Consider the following 19376-nt stretch of genomic DNA (forward strand, 5'->3'; position numbering starts at 1 on the left):
GACAAGCCAGGCTTGAACAGCTTCCAGCAAGTGAACTGGGTAAGGGACAAACTGATGAAGAAAGGTGGTTTAGGGGTTTTTGTTGAGTTTTGGAGCTGGGAGAGTGAGTGCAGCTCAGAAGTTCCTGCTGAATTCTCCCTTCCCTCGAGGGGTATTTGCATGCTCTGAAACTTTAGCTGCCTGGATCAAGCAGCAGCAGCACTACGGTGGAAAACATCCAGACAGAGTGACAGCTACTGCCAGCCAACCAAGACCCTAGGAGAATTTCAGACCAGGAAACCAGCGAGCCTGGCTGGAATCAGGAGAGGACCTTGCCCAACAAGGGATGAGGTAAAAGTCTCCATCTTGGCACATGCAGCCTTGGCTAAACTTGCTAAGGTGCCAGGGAGAGAGGTGTGGTTGGAGGAGTTTGTGAGTATAAGGAGGCGGAAAATTGGCTTATTTATGTTTATTAGTTAACCTTAATCCCTTCCTTCCCCAGATCCTATGTTCCTGTTCCCAGTAAAGTCCCCCTCCCTTTGTTACACTGTTATTTTTGAAGGGGTGTTTCTGCACTGGTATTATTTACCTTATTGTCCCCTGTGTCCTGGGATTTACACTCCTTTCCAGCTTATAGGGTTATCATTGATTTTTTCAAGGGACTGCACCCCTGTATATAGGGCACAGTGAGGAGTTACTTTGTGTGGAGGCTCCATGCACCAAGAAAAAATAAAAGAACCCAGGCCCCAACCCATATGAGGAGAGGGGAGAAGCCACTCCAAATATTGGTGATAGCAAGCACATCAGAGAGAAAAAGGAGACCTTGGATATGGGCTCCCTCCATCTTTCACAATGTTATCTTCACTCACTTTGTCACAGAAGACCTTGATCTGGCAGTAGGCCCGGTGGATGGGTTTATTGCTGCGATTATTGTAGCTGTATGTGTCTATCTGAATCATCAAAGGAAGCCCCTTCACTCCTTTTTGTGAGGAGAAATCCGTGCTCAGGCAATTCACCGTGATGAAAATCTGAAGCAGAGAGATGGAGATCAGAAGTTACCTTAAAATGCTGTGCAAACTGTTATTCTGAAATTGCTACTAAATGTAGGACACTTGGGACCTATGGAAATGTCTGGCAAAGATTAAAGCCAGGGTCATCTCATTTAAAAAACACTTGGGAAAAACTCCTCATAAGTATCTGTGAAGCTGCCTCATTCTCCTTCTTCAGATCCTTTCTTAGCACTCTTCTTTGCCATGAAGTTTACATAAAACTTGAGAACAGTTAGGCAGCTGGTGTGCTGATGAATATTGTCTTATTGTGTCCTTGTATTCCCCTGGTCTGTCTGCCTATATCCACCTGCTATCTCTTGCCTTATGCTTAGATTGTAAGATCTTTGGGGAGGGACCATTTTTTTGTTCTGTTTTGGACAGCAACTAGCACAGTGCAGTCCTGGTCTATGACTGGTATTCCTAAGTGCTATCACAATACAAATAATAAATTATTAGTTTTGCTCTGAAATACTGGTTTCTCCCAATCCAGAATACCCGACATGGGATTTTAGAGATGAAAATGTGATACTAAAAATCCAGTTGCTTTTAGTTATTTCCCATTGAAGTACCTGTGCATCATATATTCGTTTGTGCTGATTACGTTTTAACTTGATTAGATTTATCTCTTTCCCACAGATGAAAACTAAGCACTTTATACTAAGAGGATACAAAGGAAAACTGCCAATACAAATTGCCTAAGTTATGGCAATGAAACCTTCTGGAATAAAATTTACTGACTCCTAGAGGAAGAACTTTGATGGTCTCCATAGCGAGCCCAAAGTCCTGCTCATCTGCAAGGACACAAGCTGTTGCTGTGGGACTTCGAGGGTGCAGAGCAGAGACTTGTAGGCGGTGGGAATCCACAGGGTGGTATAAGAATTAGAGACATCACGGAATTGCAGAGGCCTCTCCCCACCCACAAAAGGAAAGATTTTTGTTTAGCAGGGAACATTAAAGTCCAGCCCCTCATATCTCTGTGCTAGCTTGCATCCAGAGAAAAGAGCAGTGCTGGTGTCGCTTTGGGGGAGGGGCACTTTACTCTAACTGCAGGAGTTAATATTACCGCAAGGTAGTTTATGATGGAGTTGGCACAGCTTGTTTGCCTGACTGAGCTAATGGCACAGCAGCATTTCTGCACTTGATTGTATCACACTGCTGCATTTACAAATCAAGTAGTTGAACTTTAACTGAAATGAGGGGAAGGCATCAGGGAAGGGCCCTAGCTGAAACTGATTTTGAAACTGATAGTGTTATTTTGCTTCAGTTTAAAGCCCAGCCTGTCTAGTTCCCTAGGTTAGGGGTGGACATTGGTGCAAATTTCTTGGAAACACAGGGGGCCTTACGCTCATTTATCTTAAGTCTCTGTTACACTGTTCTGACAGTGCCTTAAAGAGAACGTAAACACCACTTTACATAGGGTTACCATATTTCAACAATCAAAAAAGAGGACACGGGGTGCCGCCCTAGCCCCGCCCCCTCCCACTTCCCGCTCCCCTCAGAATCCCCCTACCCCCTACCTGTCCCCCCCCCACCCTAACTGCCCCCAGGACCCCACCCCCTATCTAAGTCTCCCTGCTCCCTGTCCCCTGACTGCCCCAACCGCTCTCTACACCCCCTTCTCCTGACAGCCCCCCCCCAAACCCCCGACCAATCTAACCCCCCCGTTCCCTGTCCCTTGCCTGCCCCAACCGCTCTCTACACCCCCTTCTCCTGACAGCCCCCCCAAAACCCCCGAGCAATCTAACCCCCCCGTTCCCTGTCCCTTGCCTGCCCCAACCGCTCTCTACACCCCCTTCTCCTGACAGCCCCCCCAGAACCCCCGACCAATCTAACCCCCCCGTTCCCTGTCCCTTGCCTGCCCCAACTGCTCTCTACACCCCCTTCTCCTGACAGCCCCCCCAGAACCCCCGACCAATCTAACCCCCCCGTTCCCTGTCCCTTGCCTGCCCCAACTGCTCTCTACACCCCCTTCTCCTGACAGCCCCCCCAGAACCCCCGACCAATCTAACCCCCCCGTTCCCTGTCCCTTGCCTGCCCCAACCGCTCTCTACACCCCCTTCTCCTGACAGCCCCCCCAGAACCCTCGACCAATCTAACCCCCCGTTCCCTGTCCCTTGCCTGCCCCCCCACCAGGCCGAGGGAGAGCTGCGGGCTCCACGTGCAGCCAAACAAATAAGGTGCTGCTCTGCGGGGGAGGAGGGAGCGGGGGAGGGACTTTGGCTGCTAGAGGCCCCAGTGGCTGCGAGCGGCTTTCAATCAGGCCCAGCCATCCAATCAGCCACACCGCACTCTGCATGAGGGGAAGAGGGAAATCCCGGACATTTCTACCTTATTAGAAATCCCCCCCGAATAGCCATTTAAAGCTAAAAAAGCTGGACATGTCCGGGGAAACCCGGACGGATGGTAACCCTAACTTACATTGCTAGAGCATGGTGAAGGGCCTTAAAAGGTGAGAATCTGGTCCTGCTATATTTTAGTATATATTTTTGCACCAGAAAGAACTAAACGCAACATCAAAAATGTGAGTGGAAACCCATGCCACATTTGCACTTCATGTTTGCTCAACAGGTTGCTGAGGCGCTCTGAATCACACCATGTGCTCACATAAGACATAATGCACTGCCCCCATCTTATCCAATTCCATGCACTGTGTATTCTCTCTGGCCTACATTTCTGGAGGTAGGAGAAATAGTAAGAGATATCAGAGAAGATAAACTGTTGCAGCTGTTAGCCTTTCTTTTTTCTGAAACATTACAAAGGTCCCTGCTACAGAGACAGATATCAATTAATGAAAATAATAGACACAATAAAATTCAATATCCTAATCTTGCATAGTGATATTTCATCACTCCAATGGTCAATGGTTGTACATTCATGGCACACATATGAAGGTGAGGACTGGCATACTGTGCTTAATGTCTCATTTGTACCATGTGGATAGATAGGTGGATTAGAATTAACACAGATCATTGATTTTCAGAAGGGTTTTATGTCTCAGAACGCTTTTCTATTAGCTTCCCTTTAAAGCAGGCTTTTGATCTGGAAAAGCAATTTACAATGTGGTAGGGTGGGAAGACTATACACCTTCTTGGAGTTTATTTTCTTTTCTTATTTTGCATCATTGAAGATGACAAGGTGCTCCGTTGGAGTTTGCCTCTGGAAGACTTGTCTGACCAGTCATTAATTATTTGAATGCTGAGGGGGGACCTTACATTATTTCTCAGCGCATTTTAAATTTTCACAGAGTTTTTGACTCCAGTGATCGGCCCTAGACAGGATGGCACTTAGATACCACGGTGACTGATGCTCTAGGAATAGATCAGTAGATAGGCAGGCAGCAGAGAGCACAACGAGAAATCGAACTACCACATGCAGCAGGACTAGAAATTGAAACATGGACTATTTTGCTCCAGACAGTAGAATTGCTCTTCGCAAACAAATTATTCTACAGCAGATGCCTTTTCTGTTACATATGTTCTATGAAATCATAAAGGATGAACCGTCTCTAGTCTTTCCACTTGTCCTATTGATAACTATGAATTCAGCTTCTAGCTTTGATCCCTTCTTAAAGTGCATTACACACCATCCCATATATGTTGTTCCTCAGAACAGAGGAAGACAAGTTTGGAATTTGGTATGAGAGGAAAAGCAACAACATGGAAAAAGAATCTGCTGAACCTCTTCTGTTTGATCACCCAGTCTGTAATCCTCTACAGTACCATCTTTCTCCCTTATAGCCTCCTCTGACATCCTAAATTGTTACTCTCCTTTCCCCTCTAGAAGAATTTAGCACTGGCCATAATAGTTATTGTAGTATATCTCTGCAATGAAAGGAACCCAATTAACCTAGTGAAGATTCTCCTTTCCCTTCCTAATATTGACCCAATGTTCATCTCCCCACTCCCTGAGGCAATGACTGAGGAAATGTGGACTATTCTGACCAACAGTAATTTCAGTTGCCCCTTCAAGTGGGGTCCACATTTCCCTGTATAACACTCATGTAAACCTTACTCTTGTCTGAGGCTGAGAGTGCAAACAGCCTCTTCTGAGGTAGCAGAACACACATCACAACTAGCCATAAAAGGGTGCAAAAGATTAACTCATACCAGGCTCCCAGGACCATTCTTCCTAACACACTGACAGTCAGGAATCAGGAGAAACAAGAGTGTCACATTCAAAGATACTCTTTGGTCCCAGAGCCTTCTTGCCCTGGCCTCCTCCATGGTAGAGTCATATGGTTGGACAACATAGACTTGGAAAAAGCTGTAATAGCAGTACTGCTGTTTTTCCTAAGGTCCTGTCTAATATTCCATATACAACCGTATTTGGGATTCTGATTACAGGCACTTGTCCCCCAATTCATTTACAAATCCGACTCCAATATGTAGTGTAGACTGGACCTTAACTATGTTTTGCAACCAGGAAAGAGCCTTGGTTGTATCTTTAGTATAGAGAGAACTTTAGCTAGGGTTCCGCTGGATGTGAGGAACACGTTTGAGCAATGTGATGGTATTTCATCCATCTGCTCACCTGAGCTACTGGGGGATCAAGTACACTTTGACAATGAAAAATTAAACTGGAGAAACGTTTGATGCATTAGAAGCTGACAGAACTGGCCTAAAACAAATAAGAAACTGAGGCCAGCCTAGATTGTTTCATATGGGGAACCTATAGCCAAAATCTCTACCTCTTTTCAGGGAGGAGTTCCTCTCTTGTGCAACAATTATAAGGATTACTTATCATTTGATAACAATGGCAGGGTAATTAGTGCTGTACAAGACAAAAAACACAGCTACCTGCCAGGAGAGAATGCAAGGCTCAGGGATTAATTTCTCCTTTATCATTTAATCCAGCCAACATGACTCCTACCTCAATCTCCTGTTTTATACATTGTAAAGGTCTTTAGTCATTAAATCTGTAACATATAAACCTTTTATTACTGTTTGCATTTCTTGTTTTCAGCACCTTAAAAAGAACTGATAGGAATTTTTCATAACAAAAAATTAAAAACTGTGCAACCATTTCCCTATATATCGCTGCCAATATATGGAGTCTATATCCAGAGCGCTGCTCTTTAGAGGACTGATCAGGCTTCAGCTTTTGAAACACCACATTCCATACTGTGACACCAAAGAGTTAAACTACATGTCTGTTCACTGAAAAAAAAATCAATCCCATCATCCCTTTTATATTACCATAAGTGCAGCTTTATAGTTTTTCTTGCTGTGCATTACCTTCTAAATCCTATACAAAGGTAAGGCCTTTGATTTAGTTCAAGACCAATGTCTCCAGAGAATGTTTACATTTCTCTTTTGAAGCTTCCTTAACCCACACCACACCCCAGCAACTACATAAAAATGCCATTTGCCCTTAATCCCAGCTGCATATTTACTGAACCATTTGTATACAATGAAATTTCAACCTGGCTTGCTACCACAAGCTGTTTTATTATCCTCTTTATACATATACAGAGGGATGATTTATTAAACCTGGCTCCAAGCCTAATACTAAAGAAGTTCTGGTACCAGTCCTCAAATACAAAATGTCTATTCCTTCCAGCTTTAAATTTAAAAAAAAAGTTTGAAAAAGACTAATCTTTGGGGAAGGGACTTCTTTTTGTTCTGTGTTTGTGCAGCCCCTAGCACAATGGGGTCCTGGTCCAGGCCTGGGGCTCGTAGGTGCTACAGTAATACAAAAAAATAATAATAATTAACCATTAATAATTAATTTCTTCCCCAGTGAAATGGAATTTGATGTAGCTTTAGCAAGGATATGAATGGGTAAGGCCATCACAAATCCTACACTGCTCACAAGATAAACAAAAGACATTGTCTACATTGAGTATACATAGGTCACCACAGTGCAACCACCTCAACCCAATCTACATGCTGCTTTGCATCTGCATTAAAGTGATATTTTTCTTCATGAACTGTGCACTGAATTGGTGCCTTGACTTTCATATAAAATAATCGCTGGAAGTAAATTCCCTGTGTGCACGGTTTTTTCACCATGGAGAAAGCTCAGATGTAACTCAGTCCTAACTGTTTAAATTTGTTTTCTATTAATCATGCTCACGGCACCAATTTATTTTCAGCTACATCTTAAGAGTTTGTGCAGCTTAGGAAAAATGAAGCTAGTCTGGTCTCTGGTCTGATTATTAATTACTTTCCCCAAAAGTTCAAATTTTATCATGAGTCAAACTGAAAATGTAACTATTTCCAGGGAAAAAAAGGGTTATGTTGTCACCAAAGTTCCACTAAATCTTTGTTATCCAACCAAGCTGTGACTTCAGCACATCTATAATCAGGGCCGGCTCTGGCTTTTTTACCACCCCAAGCAAAAAAAGAAAAATCGTGCGGGGCGGCCGGAGCCAGGGTGCAGGGGGACTCCCTGCGCTGCAGACGTGCCCCGGGCAGCAGAGTGCGCACCCCGGCTAGCGGGGGAGAGGGGGAGGGAGCAGGGGGAGCGAGAGAAGGGGGGCGGCCAGGGCTTCCTTCAGCGGGGCGCTCGCCACGCGGCCCCTCCCGCAGCGCCGCCTGCCGGAAGGGCTCCGCGCTGGTCCGGTCGGTGGGCAGGGAAGGACACGGGCTGCCCTGCCGGGCTTGCTTCAGACCTGGCACCAGTTGGGGCAGACAGGGCGCGCAGCCCGCTCCCAGCATGGCACTCCCCTCCTCCATGCTGCCGCCCCCTGCAGGGCCGCCGGAGCGGCGAACCAAAAAGAAAAAAAACCTGCGGGGCGGCCAGAGCGGCAAAGCAAAAAAAAAAAAGGGGGGATTGGAGGGAAGCCGCCCCTGAGAATCTATTGCCCCAAGCATGAGCTTGCTCGGCTGGTGCCTGGAGCCGGCCTTGTCTATAGTACAGCAGAACAGACACTGCAGAAATATTAGCTTTTTATAGTCACACAGCCACTCCATGCTTAGTTTTTTGTTTTCCATCTTCCTTTACCAACATTAAAGGCTGCCTTCATGTTAAACTAGGTGAGAAACCAGCTCATCACCTTGCTCTTAAATAACGATATTCTGTGCGTAAAGGGCAAGTGGGGGAATGAAAGTGAGATGGGTTACTCGCCAGATAAAATCCTTTTTTCCCGTTCTAGTGACACTCCCTTAATACCTACAGTGTCTTTCTTCTGAGGAAGCTGGAGATGAGGCTAAACATGACTGGAAATCTCTTCTTCTGACTCCCCTGGGCCCCAGATTTAGCCAATAAATCCCATGGATTTAGCCTAAATAGGTAAAAAAAAGTCCCCATCGAGAAGGAGGAGGAAGTGTGTGCTGACTGAGGACCTAATCCTGCTCTCACTCAACCGAGTCAGACAGTTGCTGTTGACTTCAGTGGCAGTAGGATCGAGTCCTGAAGGATCTTAATTGGCAAAAGAAAAGGATTCTTCTGACATGGAGCCGGATCCAAAGCCCACTAAAGTTCGTGGACAGACGCCCACTGAATTCAGTGTGCTATATATCGGGTTCATGGAGAATGATTCCTCTCCCTCTTCCAACCTACACTAAGGAACAGTGGGAAAATCAAGGATTACAGCAAGATGAGCTGGCTTTATTGAAGCTGTAATTCTCTTATAACCGAGGAGATAAAAGAGGTCTCTGTTTGAATTCTTTGTGTGTGTGTTTGTTCCTTTTACATCAGACCGAACTGATAGTCTGTGTGAAAGTTTTGGACAGCCTTCCCTTGCTGATGCCCAGATCTTGACGCCCTTACTCAGGCTGAGTAGTATCTTTCTCCTCAAATTGTTCCACTCAGGTGGAATATGGGAGGGAGGATCTGGCCCTAAATCAGCTGCCCACCAGGTGGAGCAGGCAATGATGGAGAAAGGAAAGATCTAACTCTGGAGATAGGGCATGTCTGAGCCTGGCTGAGTACATACCCACTGGTTTCAGGCTGGTTTGTACTTGGCACAGCTGAGCACCTCCTGCACTTCTGCTACCAGCGGTACCGCAGCTGCACTGCTGTTTATACTCACGCTAGCTTGCTGAGAGCTAGAGCAAGCATGTGTATACAAGCAAGGGAATCACACCCCTAGCTCATAGTGTGTGTGCGCTGGCCAATACGTTTTAGTGTACGGTGGTAACTTGCAGCAAGTTGTACCTATCATGTTATCATATAATCTGCTAACTGCAACCCCCACATTTATCACTAACCATCTCATTCTTGTCAATACACATAGATTTCAAGTCCACTTTGAGTCAAATGTTTGATGATCACGTCAATGAATAAGCACAGGCTACCATGCATTTCAACTAGCAACTCCTGCAGGAAACAGGTTTCCTAGACTTCAGGCATAGAGCTTGGCAGCATCGTTTGGTCCTAAAAAGACTCATTAGCTCCCATTATTTTAAATTGCCAATGATTTAAGTGAGAGTTGCCTTCTTAACGTTATGGAGAGGGAGTGACTGGAGTGGCATAGTGGGAGAAAGCTCCCTCGGCCATTCTGCTCCTATCTCACATGGAATGGCAGAGCCCTTACCACTCTAAAAACCCCTGGTGTGCTGGCCGGGGATGGTTTGGCAGTATCAGTTGTGGCTGGTTACAGAATTGCCAATGCCAAGTAGCTAAAAATCAGGAGCCAGGCACCCAGAAATCATGAGATTGGCTTTCAAATACTGAGTTTTAATAAAATAATAAATTTCATAGATTCCAAAGGCAGAGGGCACCATTATGATCATGTAAAAAGCAACAGAGAGTCCTGTGGCACCTTTAAGACTAACAGATGTATTGGAGCATAAGCTTTCGTGGGTAAATACCCACTTCATCAGACGCATTATGATCATCTTATCTGACCTACTGTTTAACACACGTCAAAATAATTCCTAGAGCATACCTTGGCCTTGGCTACACTGGCGCAGTACAGCGCTGCAACTTGCTGTGCTCAGGGGTGTGAAAACACCTCCCCCCCCCAGCGCAGCGAGTGCAGCGCTGTAAAGCACCAGTGTGATCAGAGCCTGCAGCGCTGCAAGCTATTCCCCTCGGAGCGCTGGAGTACATACAGTGCTGTGAGAGAGCTCTCGCAGCGCTGGCGGCGCGACTACACTTGCGCTTCATGGCAGCGCTGGGAAGTCCCGAGTGTAGCCAAGGCCCTGGACTGAAAAGTTGTCAGTGATGGAGAGTCTGCCACAACCCCTGGTAAGTTGTTCCAATTGTTAATTACTCTTACTATTAAAAATGAATGCTTTATTTCCAGTCTGAATTTGTCTAGCTTCAACTTCAAGCCATTGGCTCATGTTATACCTTTGTCTGCTAGGTTAAAAGCCCATTATCAAATATTTGTTCCCCGCGTAGGTACTCACAGGCAGTAATCAAGTCACCCCTCAACCTCTTTGTTAATCTAAGTAGATTGAGCTCCGACAAGGCATCTTTTCTATCCTTTAATCATTCTTGTAGCTCTTCTCTGAACCCTCTCCAATTTATCAACATCCTTCTTGAATTGTGAGCACCAGGTCTGGACACAGTGTTCCAGCAGCAGTCACACCAGTGCCAAATACAGAGGTAAAACAACCTCTCTACTCCTACTTGCAATCCCCCTGTTTATGCACCAGAGGATCATGTTAGTCCTCTTGGCCACATCATACTGGGAGATCATGTTCAGCTGATTATTCCCCACCACCCCTTTTTCAGAGCCACTGCTTCCCAGGATAGGGTCTCCCATCCTGTAAGTACAGCTTACGCTACCTGGGTCTTTAATCCCCTCTCTTTCATTAAACAAAGAGACCTTGTAGCAGCTGCCTTTCTTTTTTCCGTTCTCTCCACGATGGAGAGAGCAGGAGGGGAAGGAGGCAGATTCTAGCCTCCCTTGTAGGAAGAGCCCCAAGTTGATTAGTCGATCTTTATTTGCAGGGAGAGGGGGGTCAGAAACGATTTTGTGATGGGTGTCAAATATTTTTGCAGGGCAGGGGGGTATCTAATTGCCAGCCCCACCACTTACTTTGGACACCAACTTCCCCTGGCCAGTGTCCTTACCGTTATCATGCTACTACCGTATACACAAGGGTGCCAACAAGAGAGAGCTCTGTCTATGAGGGGTCCATGTAGCTCCAGCTCTCCCTTCCCACCTTGGATTTTCTTAGACATCCTGCTTTTCCTGGGCATGAGGTGACGGCAGGTTGGGTTGGAAGTCCTACAGGAATTTTTCATGGCAACTAGGCCAAGTACAAATATATCATTTAACAAGCCCCAGCGTCTGAAGGAACTTGGGAGCTTTTCCAGCACCTTTGTTTTAAAGATGTGTTGACTGTATTTTTTCTTCTACAATGGATTAAATATAAAAAACTCTCTTAAAATAATCTCAGTGTTCCCAGTCCAGTCCACAAACAGCTGGGAGAATGGGAGCTAAGCCTGCTGCTCCGTTCTGAGTGCAGCCTGCTCCGAGTAGAATGCTGCTGTGGTAGGATGCAGTGGTGACCTAGGCTGTGAGTGTATCTGTCCTTCTAGGTTTGTCGGCCCCTTTGTGCTACATGAGAACAGTGGGGTTTGTATTTAAATGAAGCTGGGCCCATAATCTATTGAGCACTGACAGTGTTCAATATTTATTATTATTTCTAGATCTCTAAAAAGCTTTTTTACACTGCACATTCCGCTTGCTGATAAAAGCTTAGAGAATACAAGCTTGTTTTTAGCATTACCTACAGCTTTTCATTTCTCACACACATCATTGCATCCGCACAGCTTAAAGTAATGACCTGCATGCCAATACAAAATTGGAAAAGCCCAGAAATTGCCAGTTGAAATCCAGCTAAGCATTAATAGGGGAAAGTTTAGATAAACTCACACTGATTTAGGTAGCCATACAATCTCTACATGAATACGCACTCAGTTCAATCTCTGATTAACTGTATCTCCATGAATAAATTATGTTAGTCAGAATTACATCTATTCCTGCAGGCTGGAATGCTCCCATCTAAGAGAGCTGTGCAGGAACCAGATTTTTCATTTTGCACGGAAATCCACAATTTTGAATGTTTTTCAGTTTTGAAACAGAATAAAAACAAAAAGAATTAGAATATTTCTACACAACAAAATTTAGGAAAAATTCATTTCTGATCAGTTCAAGAAAAAAGCCCATTTTTTGTTTCCCTTCCTGTCTCCTCCCCCCCCCCCCCCCCACAGAAAAGTTGTAAATAAAAAATGTTCACCAGCTGTAGCAGTAGCTTTTGTTCTCAATAGCAAAATCCTCCTCCTTCGAAACAGGAAACTCAGGAAAAAAATATCACTTGCCCTTCTCGCATTCATTCGTAGTTACTCCTGATGGATGGTCAGATTCCTGCACTCATGCTGGGTCCCCTTCACTGGTTCTAAAGCTATTTTCCTCAGTTTTACATGACTATATGATTGCATGTTGTATCAGTATATGACAGGGTAGTGGGGCCTAGGCGTCCAGATTCTCGCATCATATGGCATGACCCTTTAAGATTTTGGGAGGTTTTGATGTATGCAAAGACAGGAAATAAGAGGTACTGGTGGAAAAGAAGCAGTCCCAGGAAAAAGCAGTGTTTGGAAGAAAAATCCATTACTGTTTCTGTAAGGGCCCAGGAACCTTACAGAGTGGGCTGGGCAAAGCTCCCCTCTCACCCAACCAACTGGGGATGAGTTGAGAGAAGGGAACTGGCATAAAGCCGCCTGCCTCCTACCTCATAGCAGGGCAGACATCAGCAGGAGAAGGCTGCCTGCTGAACCCTCTGAACTTGAGGTCTAATTAGGGAAAAGGAGCCAGCTGAAGGAGAAGCTGGCAAAGACCCTACAGCCGACCTAAGTTACAACCCAGCTCCAGGGAAGAGAGCTGGGGACTGCTGGCCTAAGAAACAGTGACCATTTGAAGTACAGCCCAAGCTTCAGGAAGGGGACTGGGGAGGCCTTCTGATCAGAACTCTCATGTGGATCCAAAGTAGGGGGTGAACTGGGGCACCTAATGAACTGAGTTACACTTTGTAGAAAGACTTAACCAATCAGACCCCACCAAGGGCGTACATGTTTTGAATCATAGTCTTGGTAATTGATTGACAAACCCAAGTGAGCTTTGAATGCAATGCACCTGAAGAGCCATGAGAGACCCCAAGGGGTATACTACAGGGAAGAGCCCCTGTGACACTCATTCATCCTTTCCCTTAAACTGTAGTGCTGTATCAAGTTCCTAAATGTGTCTGAATTATAACGAAAATACTTTGACAGCCTTGGATAATGGATTCCACAGAAATGTAAAGAGCTTAACAAAGATTAATTAAACCTTATGATGACACCACTTATGAGGCAGAAGAGGTATACTAGACTTATGTCCACCTACAACCCCACTGAAAACAATGGCATGCAGATCATGGAGGGCATAATTTGGCTTGCAGAATCTTTCTTACTGGTGATGATGCATGAAAAGGGAAGACCCCAGCTTGAGTCTCAGATCCCAGCTTGGGTTGGCAGATCTGGCAGTTAGAAAAAAACCACCCTCTTATTATGTGTAAAACTGAGCATATTTTATATGGAAATTATTGAAAGTCAATAAATATGGACCCAAACTATACCGTTTTTATGGTCATTTTTTTGCATTGAACCTCACTTTAGTAGACAGGGACCTGGCTATATTTGAAACATTCCTCCAGGAGTCTCCTCCTGATGGGCTCCTATTCTCACACATCACCTGGCCTTGTACAGATTCTACCACCACACCATAAGTCAGTGAGTGACCAAGCTTTTACTGTGCTGGCTTTGAGGATGTGGAACTTGCTCACTTCTGTCTTTCGTATGCTTGTTAATGATGAATGGGATGGAAGGTGATATTTATAAATAGCATAATAACAATACATTCACTCTGTGCTGCAACTCACCTTGGCTTCGTCATTGACGTCCCAAGTAAAGGACACAGCATTGTATGCAATTTCTTCAATATTCCCAATGGTGTTAAAGCTCTCCTTGTAGTCAGCTGAAAGACACAACCAATAAAAATGACTTTAAGAACAGGGTTCTATCATTTATCTTCATAGTTCACAGATTCTTCTGCAAGGTTGTCCTTTGCCTTTTCATGCAGGTATGTCTAGGGGGTCAGGAAAAGCTATGGTGCTGCTCATGTTTCATTATTAAAAATCTGATTTACAAAGATGTAAGCTTTCAGCTGTTCAGAGTAATAAATCTTCCTGGAGCCGTACTCTTTATTACACTGTGCTAGCTGTATTTTTACTGGAGGTTTTATTGTTAACGTGGAACCGGTGTTTCTGTATTGAGAATGAGTGTGTGTGCTTGTTAACTTGGCAGTAGGAAGGAAAGGCTGAAACTGGGAAGTTAAACAAGGTAATGGGAACATTAAAAGGAACATTTAATCCTTTATGGAAACGCATGGAGCCGAGGAGACCAATGAGCCTTGCAACGAAGTTTGAGGAAGGCTTGCAACATGCTATGCAAGTATTATTCTGGCATCCATCTGCCAGCATTTTTTTTTTTTTGAGGGGAGGGGGAGGAGTATTCTCTCCTTTCTCCACCCTCCTGCACTGCGGACTTTGCAAAGGAACTTTTCTTTCATAGTGCAGGAAAAGTCATGTCTCCAGAGAACTCACATCTGAACTCCAGTGGTATAATACTCTATCTGGGAAGGAAGAGCTCAATGGGGAATTAAGATACAAAGCAGAATGCCTTTACTGGGGGTGGTGGGGGGAGGGAGCAGTGTGACTCTTCACATTTATAGTTTGCAATGCAGCCTCTCTGTGGTTTCTCTTCCGCCAAACCCTTCTTCCTATTCCATGGGGAAGTTTAGCAGCAATTGTTTGGAATAAGTAACAATGCACTATTTAAGCTATAATGAAGAAGCTTATTTGTTAAACAAGCACATGCTCTTTCATTATCATACTATTTGGAATATATGTTTTAGATAAACACAAGTTCACTTTAGTCAAACACAAGTGGTTGGGCTCAATACAGTGATAACTGGGTGAAACTGAATGGCCTGTGATTTACAGGAGGTCAGATTGTATGATCTAATGATCCATCTGTGCTTAAACTCTCTAAAGCTATAATTTATCTAGATAAGAAATCCTCAGAGGAGGAAGGTAAAATGGTTTTGAATTGTTGGTTAAAAAGACAATTAAAATTTAAAAATGCAAACAAACAAAACATTTCTACTGGTTTTTGTAACTAGGAACACTGGCCTGCCCAAGTTTATAGTGGAGATGTGAGGAAAAACTAGGACCTGATCTTCCACTCCTCTAAGGAAAAGGGAGCATAGTCAGGGACTTCAATGTAAGCAGAATCAAGCCACTACAATAGTTTAGATACCACAAGACTTCAATAAACCGATTGTTGTGTAGCATGCAGGCAGATGGCTGTACCAGCATGGAACCCTGCTGAAGTCAGTTTGAGCATTTACAGGTTACCCAGCCAAGATGATGTGCCGATTCCCAGGGCCCCAGTTCTTCAAATGGTCCCATCCAATTCCCTTTGAGTCAATGGGAGTTAAGGATGCTCAGCACCTCTCAGGACCACTCAGATTCTCTCCCTTGAGCAGGAAAGAATCTGAAGTAGTAACTGGGGTTTAGGGAGGAATTTGAAGAAGGAGAAAGATTTTTGTGTATTTCTAGTCATTGAGGGCCTGATCCAAAGCCCACTGAAGTCAGTGGCAGTCTTTCTGCTGGCTTCAGTGGGCTTTGGATTAAGCCCTTGGGGTTCACTTTTGCTTCCAGTGAAATCAACAAGATTTTGCCACTGGTCTCCTTGAGCCCTTTCTGCCAGATGCTACTTTACATGATTTTTTTTTAAAAGCTCTGACAGATTCATTGAAAGCAGAAGCAAGGCCTGCTCTACAGCAGATCCAGCTTTTACGTTTCTGTAGAATAAAAAGGATGAACCTATTTCTAAATCCAGGCCTACAGCATGAATGTATGTTATATTGGGACTCCACTATTAGACCACCACAGCCTGGATAATTGCATTTTTACTATTCATTATTGATCAAAGGATGAGAATTCCTCTTAACAAGCAAGCTTTCCTGGCATTCAGTTTCTCATAGTGTCTGAATACATTTAAAGACATGATCACTTTAACAAACAAGCAAGCTCAGGTGATCATCAGAGAAAAGGCATATAGATATTATAAATAGCTTCTTTCCAATTTGACGAGAAAGTTTTGTTTCTTTTGCAATTTAAATAAACAAACAAATCATTCACCACCAACTGCCAAACAAAAAATCTTGCTTGTTTTTATATTAGATATATCAGGAATGTGTCCAGTGGTGTCCCCAGTGCAGTGGTTACAAACTCTCTCTGCTTTCTGATAACTGAAGGTGCAGGGCATTGGATTTTTAACAAAGGGATATTTTCTTCCAAAAATTGTATTGGCATTAACAAAAACAAACAAACAAACAAACAAACAAACAAAAAATCCATGAGTGTTTAAGAATAAACAAAAACAAAAGTAACCAAACATATCCCCCCTCAATTAATTGTTTTTTTGCTTCCTTTGGACCTATGATGTCATAACCCTATCAATACTCTAGTCATCCAAAGAGTATTGAAAGGGGAAAACCCAATGTAAGTGAGACCTGAATTTCTAAGGTAGAAAACAGCAGGAAAAAAATTGTGGGAGAAGGAAGCAGGAATATGGGAGATTTCAGCTTTTCTTTATACATCACAGAAGCAAAAAGGGACAATAACCCATTTTTCTCTTTTACCAGTCTCCTTTAATATTTCTGTTCCATACCTAATCACAGATTAAAAGGTTTCAGATTCTTCAAAAAGAAAATGTGTCAACCTTCCATGGGACATATGCTGTCCAAGAATCCCTTGAGAGCAATAATTGGACTCAGTACCAGAGGACTGAGATTACTCAATGTAATAACCTTTATCTTAACTTTTACCTGCATCTGCACTTTAAAAGTATGTTGATTCATAGCTTTGTACTCAGTTGTATAAAGAGAATGTTTTACATTCTGTAAGTGATGGCCCTATATGAATTTGGTATTCTTTTTCTCAACCTTGTTATTCCTTTAAGAAAAATGAACATTATCTAGGTTTTCAAAAAATAATTAAGATGCAACAATAATTTCAAGTACGCTTGCATGGCAAAAGTGCCAGTGTTGTGGGTGTGATAAGGGAGAGAACTATAATTCATATAAAATTCTCTGCTTTGAAGCACAGGGATGCTGTCTGGACTAGTGAAACAACACGCCTGGAATGCTTGAAACAGTTTGGATCAAAGAATTCAGAACGTTCAGACCACAGGCATGGCATGAAACTTTCAATGAGGTCAAGCAATTGGACACAGTGAATGTGTATAGAGACGGTCTCTGGGCTTTTTTATCCCCACTGTGAACACAGGTCATCTTTCTAAATGAACACATTGACTTTCCTGTAAGCAAGAAGAATTAGGAGATATATATATGTAGTTTAATATGCACATGCACCCACCTTCCCACCCACCACTTTGGTTTATGATTCACCCAAAAATGCCTTGTGCAAATGATTGCTGCACATGAGCATGCTGTGTAGGTGTATCTTGGAAAGGGGTGAACAAGATGTCTTGTAAAGACATATGTTTTCTTCATGTAAAAGACAATAAGTACCCACCATCCCACCAGCATCTCTCTTCCCCCAAAACACCCCCCACTCCATTTCCTTAATTGCCATACACAAATCTCAGGAAATGTGTGACATGCCATTTAACAGCAGAGCTGCACATCATTCCCGCCAGCTCAAAGATAACTAAAGAAGCCAGAGCAGATAAATCAGCATTCCTGGTTTTGAAAATGACTTACTGTAGCTGTTTTAAGCAACAATCTGGTTGAGGCCTCTAGATGCTACCTCAGTATAAATGTGAACTAACGAAAAACAGTCATTTAGAAATCATTTCCATGGATATTGGAAAGTTGCCATCATTATACTTTCTCCTCTCAAGCTGCTACTGCTTTAACAGAAATTGGGGTTCTTTGATATGCAAGAAAATGGCTCTGCAAGAATTATTTCCATTTTGTTTGGAAAATTCTATACGAAACCAATATTGAAATTTGCAGTCTATTAAAACACTATAAATTCATAACTTGGGTACAAGCTTGCATGGATAATATGCTATGGGTAACTGTTTTTGTTTTAAGCATCCAAATGATACCAATATTAAGTAAAATGTAGGTAAAACTGTACCACTGTTGGTCATACTATGGTATCAATCCTGGCCAAATGATTACAGCGTGTAATGTAATTCGCTTCTATGCTCCATTGTTTTTGAAGAGAAAGTCAGTGCACTGTGGGATGTCTGAGCATGTAAGTGTTAAAAGGTCAGAAATATTTCCCAGTCCTCCTACGGAAGAAAAGAGGTGAGGTGGAAGTGCCTACCTCCTTTTCCGCAAAAATCCATACCTACATTTAGCCTTGATTTTGCAAAGCTCCTTTGCTCCCTGCTAATTAAGGGCTTAAGCCCTTAAATCCTTTCTTATATAGAACAGTACTTAAGCAACTGCTTAAGTTTAAGCATGTGCTTGCCCCATTAAAGTAATTGGGACTTAAGCTTATACTTAGAGTTAAGTATATGCTTAGGGACTTTGGATGGGGAGATAGAACTCTAGGGTAGATATACTGGGCTCTTATTGCTGTAGAATCGAAACATCTCATAATCTTTAGCATACTTATCCTCCCAATACTCTATGTAGTAGGAAAGTGCTCTTAGCCCCATTTTACAGATAAGGCACAGAGAGTTAATTGATTTGGGCAAGGTCACAAGTCTGTAGTGGAACAGGAAATTGAACAAAGGTCTCGAAAGTCCCCACCTAACACCTTAACCACTGGACCATTCTTCCACCCCAGCTGGAGCACTAAATCAAAGTGTACAAACTTAACCACCCCTATGTATCTGGAGTGAGCTGGAGCAGGCTACCCAGCTTCCCCCTTGCCCCAAGAAGACAACCTTACATCAGAAAGAGAAGTGTTCTTCAGGGACAGCCCTAAGTCATAGGGGAAGGCAGAGAAACGATACTGAGTCTATCAGAAGCCATTTGTATTTTGGGGCTGGGTATGTGTCTGAATGTTATCTAAATATTTGGACTCCTGAATATAGACATCATCCAAATATCAACTGATTCTCCCTCCCACTGCTAGTCCCAGTATAAGCTAAGAATCCCTCCCACTGCTAGCTGTTCAACAGTTAGACCCACAGGAAATCAGCAAGTATGACACACTGCACTGCTGAAGGTGAGACAGTGCTTATAGTTATCCTTCAGAAGGCTCATCTTTTCAGCAGCAAGGGGGGAAAAGGAGTCTTCAGTTCTGCAAAGTGTCCGGAGTGTTTTCTTCAGACTCCCTCTGCCTCTGTTTGGTCTCTCCAGCCTTCAGGTGCATAACTGAGGAGTGGGAAAATTGACTTCTTGCAAGTTCCAGGGGT

The 19376-nt window shown here is 43.6% G+C and overlaps 1 protein-coding gene across 4 annotated transcripts in view; it reads right to left on the reverse strand.

Annotated features, from left to right (window-relative positions):
- The window catches only part of GRHL2 (grainyhead like transcription factor 2), a 114663-nt gene that overhangs the window by 47105 nt on the left and 48182 nt on the right, over positions 1-19376 (reverse strand). For all 4 annotated transcript variants that reach the window (XM_054018247.1, XM_054018245.1, XM_054018244.1 and 1 more), the window contains exons 8-9: positions 13850-13944; positions 849-1007 (exon numbers count right to left, since the gene is read on the reverse strand). In XM_054018247.1, the coding sequence (XP_053874222.1) occupies positions 849-1007; positions 13850-13944 (254 nt within the window). The remainder of the gene's footprint in view (positions 1-848; positions 1008-13849; positions 13945-19376) is intronic.

This window comes from Malaclemys terrapin, chromosome 2, assembly GCF_027887155.1.
Source record: "Malaclemys terrapin pileata isolate rMalTer1 chromosome 2, rMalTer1.hap1, whole genome shotgun sequence".
Lineage (NCBI taxonomy): Eukaryota > Metazoa > Chordata > Testudines > Emydidae > Malaclemys > Malaclemys terrapin.